At 40.1% G+C, this 14836-nt stretch overlaps 1 protein-coding gene across 1 annotated transcript; it reads right to left on the bottom strand.

Moving 5' to 3' along the window:
- Nucleotides 1–7350: 7350 nt before the first annotated feature.
- LOC140278220 (heparan sulfate glucosamine 3-O-sulfotransferase 2-like) lies at nt 7351–14268 on the bottom strand. The gene is made up of 2 exons (XM_072373172.1): nt 13741–14268; nt 7351–8830 (listed from the first exon to the last, which is right to left on the bottom strand). The coding sequence occupies exons 1-2, from the start codon at nt 14250–14252 to the stop codon at nt 8212–8214; spliced, it is 1131 nt and encodes a 376-aa protein (XP_072229273.1). The 5' UTR covers nt 14253–14268; the 3' UTR covers nt 7351–8211.
- Nucleotides 14269–14836: the final 568 nt, after the last annotated feature.

Raw genomic sequence — 14836 nt, 5'->3', positions numbered from 1 at the left:
GCAAGATTGTAATAAAACTAAAAAAAACAACATTTTGCAGAGTAAGTAGCATTTATGGTGGCAGTTTGAGCAGATATCACCACTGAGGTAAAATGTTTATGCGAGGCTGTAAAACTCCAGTCAACAAATATTGATTCAAAAGCAGTTAAAGGATATCAGAAATAAGAAATGATCATGTTAGTTTTTCCCAGCAGGTTTCAGTCTGCTAAACTACATTAAAAAAATCCCAAATCAGAATGGAGAAAGGTTCAGAACAACAACAAAACCCCAAATCTCCTGTTTTCTATCAGCTCATTATCTTAATGTGAATACTCAACAACCTACATGTCATTAAATGCATTTTCAGTATGACTTATTTCACCGCTGGGCAGAAAACAAATTAAATGATTCACTTGTTTCAGGAGAGAGCATGTCAATTATTTCCCCTCTCCTGAGTCCAGTGATGGAGCACTTTAGTTTCTTTTTTTAATTGGAAATGAAAAATCTAGTAAGCCTTGAGTGCAGTCACAGAGAGAACTGCTTTTTAGCCACTGCAATATACATGACGCGTCATGTAGGACATCCATTGCTGAATTACATAACCTGAAGCAGCGAGTGGTGCCTTTAAAACAACTGAGACACCAGCAGGGAACTGTGATGTCATTTGTGGAGAAGAGGAAGCTTGCATGACGGTCCTCGTGGTATCCTTCAGGTCATCATAATCCTATTCTGATGCCACTGAAACATCTTAAGAAATATGATCCCTATTGTCAGTCTTTGGTTCTTTCACAGCTTTCATTGTGAGATGTTTTAATCAATTATTTAATTCAAACAGATCTAGATGGTGAGTCCTTGAAGTGATCTGTCATGTTAAATTGGAAGTGTGAGATTCAGGCTAAAACTTGAAAAACATTTGCTTCCATGTTCTTCCCACGTACTGCACATTCATTTCTCCGACATAAAGCACAGCAGCAGGTTGCTGGAAATTCTAAGGCGCTGCCAATGCAGTAGACTTATCAGGATGCTGGAGAGCAAGGTGTAAAGTGTCAAACTTGGACATACAGCCAGTGCATGTCTGCTTCGCTTCCTCTGACACCCATCCTACACCATTGGCTGTGTGAGGAGTGATTGACTGGGAGGTTGATTATGCGTCTTTCAGCCAGGTGGCTGGCAGGCGGAGAGGCACATAACACCAGATTGCTGCATCAGCCAAAGTGTGAGGCCAGAGTTTCTGGCAACACCGAGTCTGGACGAACATCACAGGAATGATAAAAAGATGCAGGGATGTCAATCATCATCCAAAATGTGTCTGTTTGGTTGTTGATCTTTTTTTTTCCCCTCTGTTTTGTTGGCAGCACTCTCTCCATCTTGTATCTTGTATCATTAGAGGCTTTTGAGCAATGCTGAGATGGAAGAAGGCAAAGCTGCACGGGCAAAAAAACTCCAGCTTCTTGGGTTCTTGTGGGAGTAGGGGAAAGTCTTTGATGTTGTGGCGTTTCGTGAAGGCAAATAACACACTTTGATTTTTCACAAGTAATCTCAGCTTATAAAAAAAACGAGGGTGCAAACAGGCAGCACGCATACACAAACACACAAATATCTGTAAATATACTCCATCAAAGATGAGGTTTGAATTACCACCCAGCAGAAAGATTTGCTGTTATTTTGGCTGCAGGAATTTGTCTTACACGAAGCACAGTTTCTGAAAGTTCCAATTTTCCAGAGAGGAACAGTGAGCGAATGTCTGTCCGGTTTGATTTACTGAAGAAGATAAATTAGTGCTTGGATGAACATAAAAGGTAATGCATTCATAAAAGCTGTGATGAGTGCAGCTGTCTCCAGCATCTGACATCCAATCTGAGACAAGCTGCCTGTGGGGGTTGGACCATTATCCACAGTGAGCGTGTGTGTTACCCCGTGATGGAAAACAATTTGTCTATTTGTGAAGAAAAGCACTGTAATTTATACTAAAAGTACTAATGATGATCTAATTCTGCCTCAGTGAAAACCATAACATTAGGACATCAGCACTTGGATGAGCAAGCAGCTTTCATTAGGGTTTGCTTTCAGTCAGCGGAATGACGATCAGACGTCAGTGGCTGGCCTGTTTTAATCAATGAACGCATCAAAGTCTGACCATGGCACAGGACCCCTGAAAGGAAGAGTAACTGACGCTCATCAAGCTCATCTCTTCCTTAAAAGTAGTCTACAAACAAAAATCATTCCACGAGCAAGTTGTATGACAGTCTGTGAGGTCAAAGAAGAACCCAGGGTAACCTTTAAGCTTTGGCCTAAGTTCCACCGTTCTAATGTTAATGTCGACTCCACAGTTATGAGAACTCTGAAAAAAGAGGGAGCGACTACTCACTGAACTCTTTGTTGTAGTTTGTTTCTCATGTGGACAAAACCAGAAAGTTATAGGAAAAATGTTCTCTGGATGAATACTTAAATACTTACTTAAATCAAGTGTTATGTTTGGAGAAAGGAAAACACTGTTTTTTATTCTAAAACAAGATGATGGTAGTGTCATGTTTTGGGGCCAGTATTGCCATTTTGAAGGAAGACATCATTCTGAATGACAGTTTGTCTGTCAAAGAATAAGTAAAGAAAAAATAAGTTAATGTTTTGAAAGGAATGGCCAAGTCAAAATCTTGAACTTTTTCTAATAGAAATGCATTCGATGTGTGGAAATCCACTGACGTCCCAGAGTTGAAGAGGAATCAGTTGAAATTCCTCCAAGCTGATTGGCAGGACAACCAATGAAAGCAATATATGAAATAATGAATAGTTCCCCATTTTCCTCGATAAGCAAATGGCCAAAGTCTCTTTAAGGTATTTTTAATGCAGAAATATAGACATTTCTCAATGGTTCACAAAGTTTCCAGCTCCAGAGAAGACAAAGACATACAGATGTAACTTTGGAGTGTTTGATCTACTTAATTAAAGTGTTAGCATTCAGTAAAATGTATAAATGATGAACAGAAAGGTGAGATCTATAATAACATAGGAAGAAATACAAATTGGCCACTTCCAAAATAAGCAAAAAAAAAGTCAAAATGTCATTTAAAAGATATTTACACTTTGGAGCTGGTCTACTAATTAATTCATTCAGTCATCAAGGTTCAGTCCAACAAAGAAAAATCTGAACAACAAGAAAAGAATTCCTTCCGTGTTGAAAATGAAAAAAACGAAAGGTGATTGTGGTTTAGCCATACTGCAGAATATATTTCATGTAATTAAACCTGTGCATACATAAAGCTGAGAGTCCCACATTGTTGTTTCAGTTTTGCAAGGTGTCTTGTTTAAAGACTGCTCCCACTCAACCACCATCAAAATCCTAATGTGCCGCATGTCTACTCAGGTGCAGTCTGAAGTCCAGAGGTTTCATCTACATCAGATGTGTTTTGGTTTGCTGGTTCATCTGGAGGCAGCCTTGGGATGAGGCTTGTTATTCTCCTCAGTGAGACACGAGGCACGATCTCTAATTAGAACACATCTCCTGGTGAGATAGACACTGAGGTCTGACTACTCCTCCAATCTAATCAGCTCTCTATCACACTTTTGCTACTCCTCAGAAGGCAGACTCTCACTTGTCTGACAAATAGATACAACAACAAGGAGATGGCACTGAACAACTGTTTCTGGTTTAGAGGACTCTGCAGAATTTCACACATCTAAATCTTGAAAGGGCACGCGCCCAACAGAATCTCGCATCTTCACCGTCCTTCTCACTCTCCTGTTAAAAAGACGCATGGAGGTGGCTGCCGATTTGAATATAGATGCAAAGATGTGAATTATATAAAGCCTACATGACCCACATTAAAATTTATATTTCACTTTTTATTCCACTTCAGTTCTTCACTTCCTTGGTGCCTGTATAAGTTTATAGAGCACATCACATATGCATGCTTATTAAGTGTCATTTCTACAGACCGCAGCACTAACATTGGTCTCCAAATAGTTGTAGAACATGTATCATCCCATATTTGAGAGTGCGCCACTGTTGTCAGCGCTTCATTTTAATTTGGCTCCTTTGCCACTGGTGATTTCGACCACTGGGACATCCTGTCGGCTGCAGAAGCTAAACTATTCTGAAGCATTAGGACCGAATGAGGTGCACTGCTGAATCTCTGCCTCGGCACTGTCAGCTGCTGTCTCATTCGGATACCAGGGAACCTCATGCAATCCCATGAGAACACCATGAGCAAACTGCAAGGAAGAGGAGAACTAAGAGAATGTGAACTCTTTTAATTCACCACAACTTGAATAGAGCAGTATGTGGGTTGTGTTTTCCTGAGGGCATGCATTAACACTTATTAGGGGTATTGTTGACAACTACATGTGAAATGATCCCAATATTACAGTTTCAGGGGAGGATTCCTTTGGAAATAATCCTTTGCCGCTTCTTCCGTCTTGCCTCTGTGCTCATTAAAAATCCAAAGGAGTGAAGGTTTGAGGCTACATTAAGCAACAGGGATTATGCTGGAGATGAACTACATTATCTGCATGGAGAGAACATCGCTGTGACATACGAACACTTGAAAGTCTCTCTCCAGCCACTACCCTGGCAGCATGACTTACTGGTTGGTGCTTTAGAGAAAAGCAGACCATTTCTGCATAGATTTCCGCCCCTCCAGATCACATCCCAGTCCTCCATCTTCAGAACGTTTATGGCTCTCACTAAAATGCAAAAAGAACAATTTGTGTCTACTCATGTCTTTCATGTCTTAAAGTTAGTTTTAGCAATAAGTAGTGCTCATTGACGGTTTTCTGAAGTATTAACAGATCACTTCAGCTCTCTTCAGATATTTCAAGCATTCAGTAATTACCAGGCAGCAGCATGAGGATGGGCTGATGTGAACTGTACGCGACGGGAGAAATCTTCAGATCAGAAATGCAATCAAAAGATTTAGCATGCTAAACATGTCCTTATTTGGTAATTTGTTCGAGACGTTTCCATTTAGTCATTCAGTCATGTATCATAACAAGACAAAACACTAATCAACATGATATCCACACATCAAATACTCATTAAGCTTCACAAGCACCTCATTAGCTTGAGTGCAAATAGGTCACGTTGCAGTGCTCCAACATGCAAAGGATTTCAGGATTTGCATGGGATAGTCTCGGGGGGGGGGGGGGGGTGCTTGTGTTTCAAAAGGAACGCAAGTGTGTGTACAATGTGAGTGTGCATGAGAGGCAAAGGTAGAAAGAGAAGGAGAGATTTGACCTGCAAGCAATCTCCAGAGAGCCGTTCACGAGCAGAGTCTAATCAGACTCTGGCTGATGCTTGTTCTGGGGGATTGCTTCTCTCCAGCCCTCAGGCCTAATTAGGACCCCCGTGTACCATACAGAGGGGTTGCTGCTCGCAGCGAGGACTGGATAGACGTTCACCTGTGCGTGCTCGATGAGCAACAGAAATGAGCTGCTGGTGAGCGTTATGACAAGAAGGGCATCAGAGGTGGTGCAGCCGCACTGCCTACACTCCCCCACCTGGAGGTCCTGTGAGTCTAATGAATGTTGGGACAGGGAGAGCGAAAGAGAAGCTCTGAGGAGAGATGGAGAAGAAAAGGCAGGCGTCTGGGTTGAGGGAGGGTCACGGAGACAGGAGCATCTTTCATGATTTTTTTTTTCTTCTTTTTAACAATGTGGCCGTTTGCAGAAGGGTGGAAAAAGTGAGAATGGCAGAGTCTAAACATAGCAAAGAAAAGAGCAGATTTCCTGAGCTCAACTTTCTGGATTTCTAATGCCAAACGCCGGGAAATCTTCAAAGCATGTACGCTGGCACATGCAAATTTCAAGAAGATTCCAGATGAAACAGTACTCACACAGATAAAAGAACTGTGCTTCTGAGGTATGCAGAGAACGGGGTGAAACTTACATTAATGAGTTTTATTAGTTAAGAAAACAGATTTTTTTGAAGATCCAACATGAATCAACTGTTTGATATTAACTTGCCCCCACCGGTGGATTCCTGTATTGAATGTAAATAAGAATGCAACAAGCAACTTTTCCCCTTTATTCAGTATGTATTTTTAATTCTTGAACATAAATAGTTAATTTCTGTTTTTCTAAGACGTTTTTTTCTATCTTTTACAATATAATTTATTCATCTTTATAGTTTCTTAATTTTTTTGTATAACCTTTCTATTTCCCATTGGTCTTTGCTTTTTTTGGACTGAATCTGAGAATTAGAGGATGTTTGATTAATTTTTTATAATTTAGTCATTCTACAGGTCATGTATATATATATATTAAGACTTAAGACTATATGTCTCCTTTGAAAAATGACTCAGGGATAATACATTTAAAAAGAAAGCAATTTGGTTTAGTTTGCTGCAGTTTGCTGCAGTTCTTAACACTTGCTCTGCACAGTTATCTATTTTCCTTAGTGAAGGAAAACAGGTCATTTGTAAAAATTTCATTATAGATAGCTACAGGAGAATTGGTTTACTTGATTCAAAAGAATGAGAATCACAAGCATTTTTGGTACTTTTCAGCACTAGAAAAAGTTATTTGATAGTTTTTTTTTCACTTTGACATACAAGTCTGGCACATAACTGGAGATAAAATACAGTCTAGCTTGTAATGCACACCAGACTTATTACCTGTCCGTTTTATGAACTCAAAATGATATGGAGACTTTACATTTGATGGTGCATTGTCACCCCTGTCAACACTGGTTGTCAACACTTTTACCTCTTTTCTTCATGCTTACATTAAGATAATGAAACACTGTAGCATAATCATACTTTAAAGAGAGCATATTGTATTCATTTGCAGGTTCATCCTTTCATTTTGGTGGATTGGTAGAACAGGTTTTACATGCCATGACAGCCAAAACACACACATTTCTCCTAATACCGTTCATCTTTATGTTTACCATGCTTTGTTTCAGCTCCTGTCTCTTTAAGACCCTCCCTCAGGTAGGAGTCTGCATTGACACCAAAGGAGAACATTAAGCACGTGAAGAAAAGCGAGGAGAGACAGTTTGTTTGATCTGAGCGAGAACAGCTCCTGCAACAGTCTTTGCAGACCTTTTTGTGCACAAATTAGCAATACACAATAAGACACTGAAGGAAAAAGAAAAGCACAAAATGATAATGTGACCTTCTTAAAATGCACATTACCCATAATAATACCCATAATATCATGGTGTGTGATATGGAGCTTGAGTTTAGAATCATACAAATGCTTCTTCAAAATGATAAAATATGCTTCCTGTTCATGTGTCACCAAGTGTTTATTCTTTTGCTTTTGCAGCAAGGACAGAAAGTCTGGCTTTAGTATTCAAAAAACGTAGCCAAATTCCAACTTTTCACCGCAATATTGTGACACAAAGTCCTGGAATCTATTTGATAACCCATCACGACTAGGTGTTCTCTCCTTTGTCTTTGAAAAGTGATTGAAATTCCTTACACCTACACCCACTCATCCACCTACCACCAGCTCCGAGGCTCACATCAAACCTTATAGAAAGCAATCACCCTCAAAGAATAGCCGTCTGAACCATAACCTTGCAAACTTCATGTTTGCTACTGCCATTTTTAAGGGGCACGGATTTTTCATTGATGCAACGTTTTCAGTTTTGGTTTTTCTAAGTGAAAGCAGGGAGGGAGAAAATGCACTTTATAGCAGTCAAAGCTTCAGATGAGACTAGAGATTAGTTTAATGAAGTTCATGGACAAGCAATGCTATGATTAGACACCTTTGTAACTAAACACATTTTGCAAGCAAACCACAACTTTTACTGCATATACTAACAGGAAATATGGGAAACATTATATTAGGTGGTTCATACTTGTTATATGGCTTCAAATTTTGGACTTCCCACCACAGTGCTGTAGCTTAACACTGCTCTCCCTGAAGACTTTGCTGACATTTTCCAAGGTCTCACTTTCAAGCCATTCCTTGATAAGTGATGCAGACTTTGACAGGAACTAATCCCATTTCCTGGAATCTACTTTTTGTGAGGAAGTCAGCAATCTAGTCAGCAATAACCCATACTTACACCAGTCAAAATAACTCACTGTTCTCAATGCTGAAATGATATCTAGCAACTAATAGGATGGTAACAAGTGCTCTGTTCATCAGTCACATCAAACAGTAGAATTGCTTCTGCAGTTTCACTTGAAATTTGTCTTGAGACTGCCTCAGACGTACTGACGGCAAACATTTGAAAAACCCAAACATCTTTAGTGTGCAATTCAAAATACAGCGCATTTCAGGCATCTACTCCCACTTGAAATCGTGTCCCACCATTTCATAGAACTTTACATTATAAGGCCTGTAGAAGTCTCGCAGTTGATCAATTGCATCTCTGTCTATCTGCACATGAGTTCTGCCCTTTGACTTGCCCAGGCAGCGAGGAGAGCCACTGCTCTCTGGCTTTTTAAGGCAAGGGAAGCCCTTGGTGCGGTTGAAATAGAAGTGTTTGTCAGTGACAATGCGTTTTAACCCAAGGAAGTCCTGCACCCGGGCCAGCTCCCCTGCCGGGTCTGTGATAAGCCGCTCTCCGCTCACAAAGTGGATCTGAGTCAAAGGGAAGTAGCGCAGCCAGTTTTCGAGGTGGAGGGCATACAGGCCGATCCGAATGGCATTCCAAGACATGTCCACGATGCCCAGGCTCTGGTTTCTGAAGGCCAGCTCCTGGAAGCTTGGGAGGTCGGGAGTTTTGGATAAAGTCTGAGTATAATCTGATATTGCTCGAGTGACGGGGTCACGAACCACCACAATGAGCTTGGTATCTTGGGACATGGCAGAGATCCGGTGTGGAGTCTCTTTAGTCACAAAGTAGCTCGGTGTCTTCTCCATTGTAATTTGGCTTTCAAGGGTCCTCGGCATTAAACTTCTGAATGAAAAATGAAAACAGAAAGTAAAAGTTCCAATAAGCTAAGGGTTTCTCACATACATTCACCTTTGGGTGTTATTTATAACATAATCTTGCTGTTTAGAGCTGCTTGAATTACAACTAAGGCTGGAATATTCAGACACAGAGGACATAATGTCCTTGGATTCACTCTGTCAAAAGTAAATGTGTATATGAGATTTAATTAGGACAAGTGCACACAGGAGAATTGCAAAAGCATAAAACCACCCTAACTGAACTCCTGTTTGGCCATGAACCCAGTTTTTCAATGTAAATGAAGAGAAGACATAGTGGTCTGTTGTCACAGGAGACTTGTGTTGCTGACAGCTTTCCTGTGCATCAGCCCTGCACTGTTCGAGAGCAATAAATCACAGTGAATACAAACAGAACATATATATAGCAGAGTAACTCTGTTAGGGTTACTTCTGGGTCTTCAAACTAGGCCACCGAGAGGTCTGAGAGAAGAGATTTAAACAGGTAAACATTCACAGAGAAAAAGATTGTACTTTGATGGAAAACTATCAGAGACTATAGAACACAGTTAAGCTAAAACTATTCTTTGCATAGTGACTGCATTTTGCTTTTTAATTCTTAATTTTTATTTTCTTCAATTAAAAAAGTTTGACAAGAAAAATTATGTTTGAATGTTTGAATTTTCTCCTTCAAATGAATTACTGGGATTCTTATCATTGAGCTAACTGAGGCAACGCTGTGAGGCAACGCTAAATGAAAGCCTTCTATTGTTGAATTCTATACATATTTGTAACTTTCGAATGACACCGATGATATATATCTTTGTCGGTTTCTAAAAACTATAATAACCATACAGCTCTCTCCTCCTTGTCATCAGCATGAAAAAGTTTGTGAAATTACATTGATTGATAGGTGTTTCCCTTTTTAACTCCTACAAAGTCAGTGTGAGGAGGTCACAGGTTGAACCAGAAGTCCTAAGTTTGGGATATCCGCCCATTTCAAACAAAAATCGAGCTGTAATGATGTAAAGAAGAAAAACTCCACCTGACCAAATACACAGTGTGGTTCCCCATCAGTGTGTGCTATCAAATAGCATGATGGTGTAGTGGATTTAGCATTGGAAGTGGAGTGATCGGCTGAGCAGTTTCTCAATTATACACACAGACTGAAGCGTTCTCTGAGAAGCAGTACTTTAAACCCCCATTCTGTAGCTTACAAGCAGAGTGGTAAAGCATGATAGTCTAGCCTTCTGTCTTATATTTGTGTTATTGGACACAACTTCATATTTTTCACGTGTGAAATAAAGATATCTATATTATCATTTTGTATGTTTTGGGGCATAAACTTGGTTGACAGTCATGCCATTTAAAAAAACTAACAAATATACACTTGCATTGTGGTATTCTAATAGACTTAATAATTACAGTTTTTATATAAAATTGTGTAAAATGTGATCCAAAATGTGTCAGAAACACCTTACTTTGCTTATGATGTCAGTTGTCTGTTTCTGCTCTCCTCATTTGGCAGCATCAGTTGCATGTTGGTAACATTACCGTCACTGGGCTTAATAATCCATCCATCCATTCATTTTCTATACCCACCTAATCCAACTCAGGGTTACTGGGGGCACCTGGACAGGTCACCAGTCCATGGGCTCAATAAATCAAAGTTTAAATGTTTACAACGTTGAAAAAGAGACTTATCAACCTGGAACATGTTACATAAAAATAGAGCTAGACCTACAATAAACACACTGTACAAAGGCAAATGTGACAGCTTGCTCGCTAACAGACGATGGCTGGCCATGATTACATTTCTATATCTTGGCAGGATAGACAACGCTGAATATATCAATAGCTGCTGTGCTGCAGAAACTTTCACTGCTTTTAGGAGTGATGGAATTGCCATATACCCTCCTATTTGCCTGGATCCACAGCATTCTTCTGTTATTAGCAAAAGGATGGGACTGCTTCATAATATCGGACAGTTTCCAGCCTTTTTTAAGCAGTTGATGTTATTTACTGCACAACAGATTGTGTTGTCATCTCTACTTTCGAACGTGCCTCTGCCACTGCTGCCATCCGGTTGCACACAAACCTTTGTGACGATCTTAGACAGTCTGTAAGCATGGAGGTACCCATGATCATCCCAGAAACCCAGATTCAGCTCCTGTCTAACACAACACTTTTTACACCTTATTTTGTCTTAAATTTGCTATTGACTTTTACTTTCTGGTTGGTTAGGCTTAGGCATTAAATGTAGACCTTAGAATAGAACCTTTAATAGTGTTTAATTTTAGGACCGCTGTTTTACTCCCTTTGTGTCATATAAGTTTTAGACTGTTTTTTGATCACGCAGATATTGTATCTTTCAGTGTCCCAGAGTTGTATTGCTACTTAAGAGGTTAGACAGTTCTTTAACTTGTGATTGAAATATGTCAGTGCAAGGCAGGACAGTGCCACACCTTAACTATTGCTGATAAGGTTTTAAGTGCGCAAGCTAAATTCTACTGAACAACAGTATACTGTTGATTGAAACAGCAGAAAATTAACACTAGAACATGAGGATAGACGTGGCCCAAGAGCCTCAAGATACATTTCAGCTTTTACTTTCCTGTAACTTGCTTTCGTTTGTTCTCCACAGGAGTACCTGGCCCACCTGGCTTTGCACTGCAGTGTTTAGCACTGTTAAGACTTGGCCAGTTGAGCCACCATCTGATGCTTGGCAGGTTCACTGCAGGGAACTTCAGTCTTTTGTTCCGATATTGCATAAACCGAAACACAGCAAAGTCTGTTACACATTCGGAATCAGACTGTTCCCAGCAACAATTTGGACTTTACTGATAATGCAGCTCTTCTATTTGAAAGGCAATCCTCATTTGACCTTTCAACAGCTTTGACAGCTGACAATCAAACTGTGGTAATGGACTGTGGTTCACATCTCTAAAAGACATCTCTGAGATAAAAGGGCTTCAGCTGCCAATGATCCTGAAGAGAGCCAATTAGCTGAGATACTTTCAGTCTATAATTATTGTATACACATACCCCCCAGCAGGCGTCATGACAGACAATCATTAACACGTAATCTAATTGCAATTAGGTAAGTATGGGAGTGTTTGGTTGTCTGTTTGACTGCATGTATGTATAATTTTTCCCATTAACTTAACTAACATGGTTTTTCTTTAAATGAGTAATTAAGGACTTTAAATAATTATTAGTACATTTATTGTATGGGATAATTACAGTGAAATTGGACAGGGATACACTGTGTTAAATTTGTAACTTGATGCATTCTAAAATTGATAAATCAAATACTTAAGATCAATTTTGAAATATTACTGTAAGCAGCATAGCACAGGTGTCTGGCAGCCGAGCAGGCCAGCATGCTGCAGTTTACAATGCTTTGCCCTCAGAAGTGTGACATAATGAAAAATCAAAAAAGACATTTGCTTTACTCCATAACAGAAAGGCATCTGGTACTCTTCTGCCAGTGTAAACAGGGTTTATTCCTCTAAAGATGTTTGAAATGAGACTCGTTTCTAAAGTTGCTTAAATGAGTAAAGCCACTGTCACACATCGAGGATACTCGCCTCAAAACATTATTTACACAGAAAGGCAGTGAGGGGATAACGATGTATGGCAACGTAAAAGTGAGAAAATCTAGGCTACTGAGAAAACCAGAGGCTACATCCATGCTGAGGTAACTGAGAGGCTAGCAATGGAAAATGATAAGAAACTCATATGTCTAACTTAGCTACCAACTGCATAAGCAACAGCCTTGAGTATGCATTATACTGTAGCTTGGGAGAGAACACGACTTGACTGGCAAATGGCACTCCAAGGCTAAGGCTAAGCCTAATGAAACTGCCAGTGGCTTCGCTGGATTTTGAGGTCTCATTAGATTAATCAAAAAATGCAACACTTTGACCAATTTAGACAAATAACTAAATATACTGAAAACCAATTACTTTATTTAGAGTGAGATTTAATCTCGACCTTGAATATAAATGCAGTGAAAGGGCACAAAGCTGGATGTACTGTACAAGTGGTGTAGGGTCACTGACATCATTCTGTGATTTCCATCACTTTAGAAAGACAGCTGTTGTAGCATGAGTAGGCTTTCAATTGCCTGTCTTGGTGTACTAGCTGCCAGCAGGGGCATGCTAATGCCTACCTAAGTCAGTAGCTGATGTTGTTGACTGTTGTGAGTTGTCTCCTTTTAATTTCCCCCCAGCTGGCCTTCACTTACTAGTGCCAGATTGTCATTTACCAGATGCAATTTCAGTAAGGATTACCTCACCTGGGCTCTTAGATTGTCTTTCTTCTTTTTGCATGCTTTTCACTGAGCCATAGCAAAGGAAACTGGACATTGCCACCAGTTTGTCTCCTTGATTTGATTTAACTCTGATTCACAACTAACTTGTTTAGATTTTTTTCCTCAATCAATTCAGTTTAGTTCAATAAAAGTGTGGTTAGGGATAAGCCTATTTCAGTTGTAATAGCTACCAATCTATCTAGGATTTAAAAGATAACCATGTGAGGGTAGTAGTGTAAACACTTATATCCTTAAAAAACTTATATTCTAAAAATGAGTTTGAGGATTTTATGAACTGGTGTCCCTCATGTGCTATTTAAACTGGAAAAAACGATTTTTAAAATCTTGACCGGAGGAGCAACACTGATTTTGTGGTGGCAAACTGCCCGCACATTTCTGAGTTCTATTTTCTTTTTTATTATATCATCTATAATATATAACCTGTGATTTTATAAATCAAATGGAATGAATCATGAACAGCTTCGTGATTGCGCACAAGATAACATATCTCCTCTGCATGATGAACTATTATATTAGAACTTAATTTAACTTCACTTTTGAGTCATGACACAAAAAGAGAATAATCCGTGCAGGTGTGTTCTTACCTGTACCACTCAAGGCCTCTATCATAATTCCTATCAAAGAAGTGTGTTTCGGTTCCAGCCGCTCGCACGTCCGGATGAATTCTTATGAACTCCAGAACAGCTCTCGTTCCTCCTTTTTTCACACCAACTATGATCGCATTTGGTAACTTTTTATTGCCAAACTTTAAGTGACTCATGGGAGGACTGGGCGTGCCATTCCTGACGGCGTGAGGGGTGGAAGGACGTATTTGGTCGGTTTTCAGATGAGATGCTTCGTCGACGCCGCTCACCCTCGCATCCACTGGCAAAAGACAGGAGAGTGATTTCTGGAGGCGCCGCTTGGCTCCATCGGCTCGCTGACAGCTGGCTGTCGGATCACCTGGCTTTTGCATAACGGTGCCGTTGGGGAATAGTGCACAGTAACACAGATACGAGAGAAACAGAGATAAGAAACAAATGGACGTCCCTGTGAGCCGATGTGAGAAGGGGAAAAGTCGACAGAAGAGGAGCACGCATGCCATCTCTCCTTGCATATATACAGCGCATGGTTTTCTAACAGATCTTGCGTCTCCAGCCTGTTTTGTTTAGTCGCGCAAGTGGCTGAAGTGTCCACTGACTCCAAATAATAAAGAAATCAGAAAAGTTTAGGTGTCAACACTTCCATCTCCTCACCGCGCAGCATTTTAACAAAATCCACATTCGGTGCGCTTCAGCTCACAGACAGAGAATGTGTCAGGTCGCTATGGACTGAGTTGGAGGACGTCATCCTCTCTTAAAACTCCTGGAGGTCTCCGTAGTCATTACGCACGATGGGAAAGAGCGGAGCGCGCTCTCTGGCAACTTGAGCAGACTGTCAGCTCTAAAGCAGCAGAGCGACAGAAAAATATTTCAACAAAATGACGTCAGAGCACCTTAGCGCTAAAAAAAAAAGTATTTGGTTGCCTTACCTCACCCATTGCGCGAGATGCTCTTTGAGCCCATCAATTCATCAAAGCGTTAGTAGAAATAAGACATATTTGTGCCATTTTAAAGCAATCCACTATGTGAACTCCAAACAGGATGAGATTGAGAATAAAATTCAAAGACGTTTAAAGCAAGGCAGTGGTGCAATTTCCAA

The sequence above is a fragment of the Leuresthes tenuis genome, unplaced genomic scaffold (assembly GCF_036924035.1).
Source record: "Leuresthes tenuis unplaced genomic scaffold, fLeuTen1.0.hap1 SCAF_20, whole genome shotgun sequence".
In the NCBI taxonomy this organism is placed as follows: domain Eukaryota; kingdom Metazoa; phylum Chordata; class Actinopteri; order Atheriniformes; family Atherinopsidae; genus Leuresthes; species Leuresthes tenuis.
The sequence above is the reverse complement of the archived record's forward strand: the minus strand, read 5'-3'. Positions and strand labels throughout refer to the sequence as shown.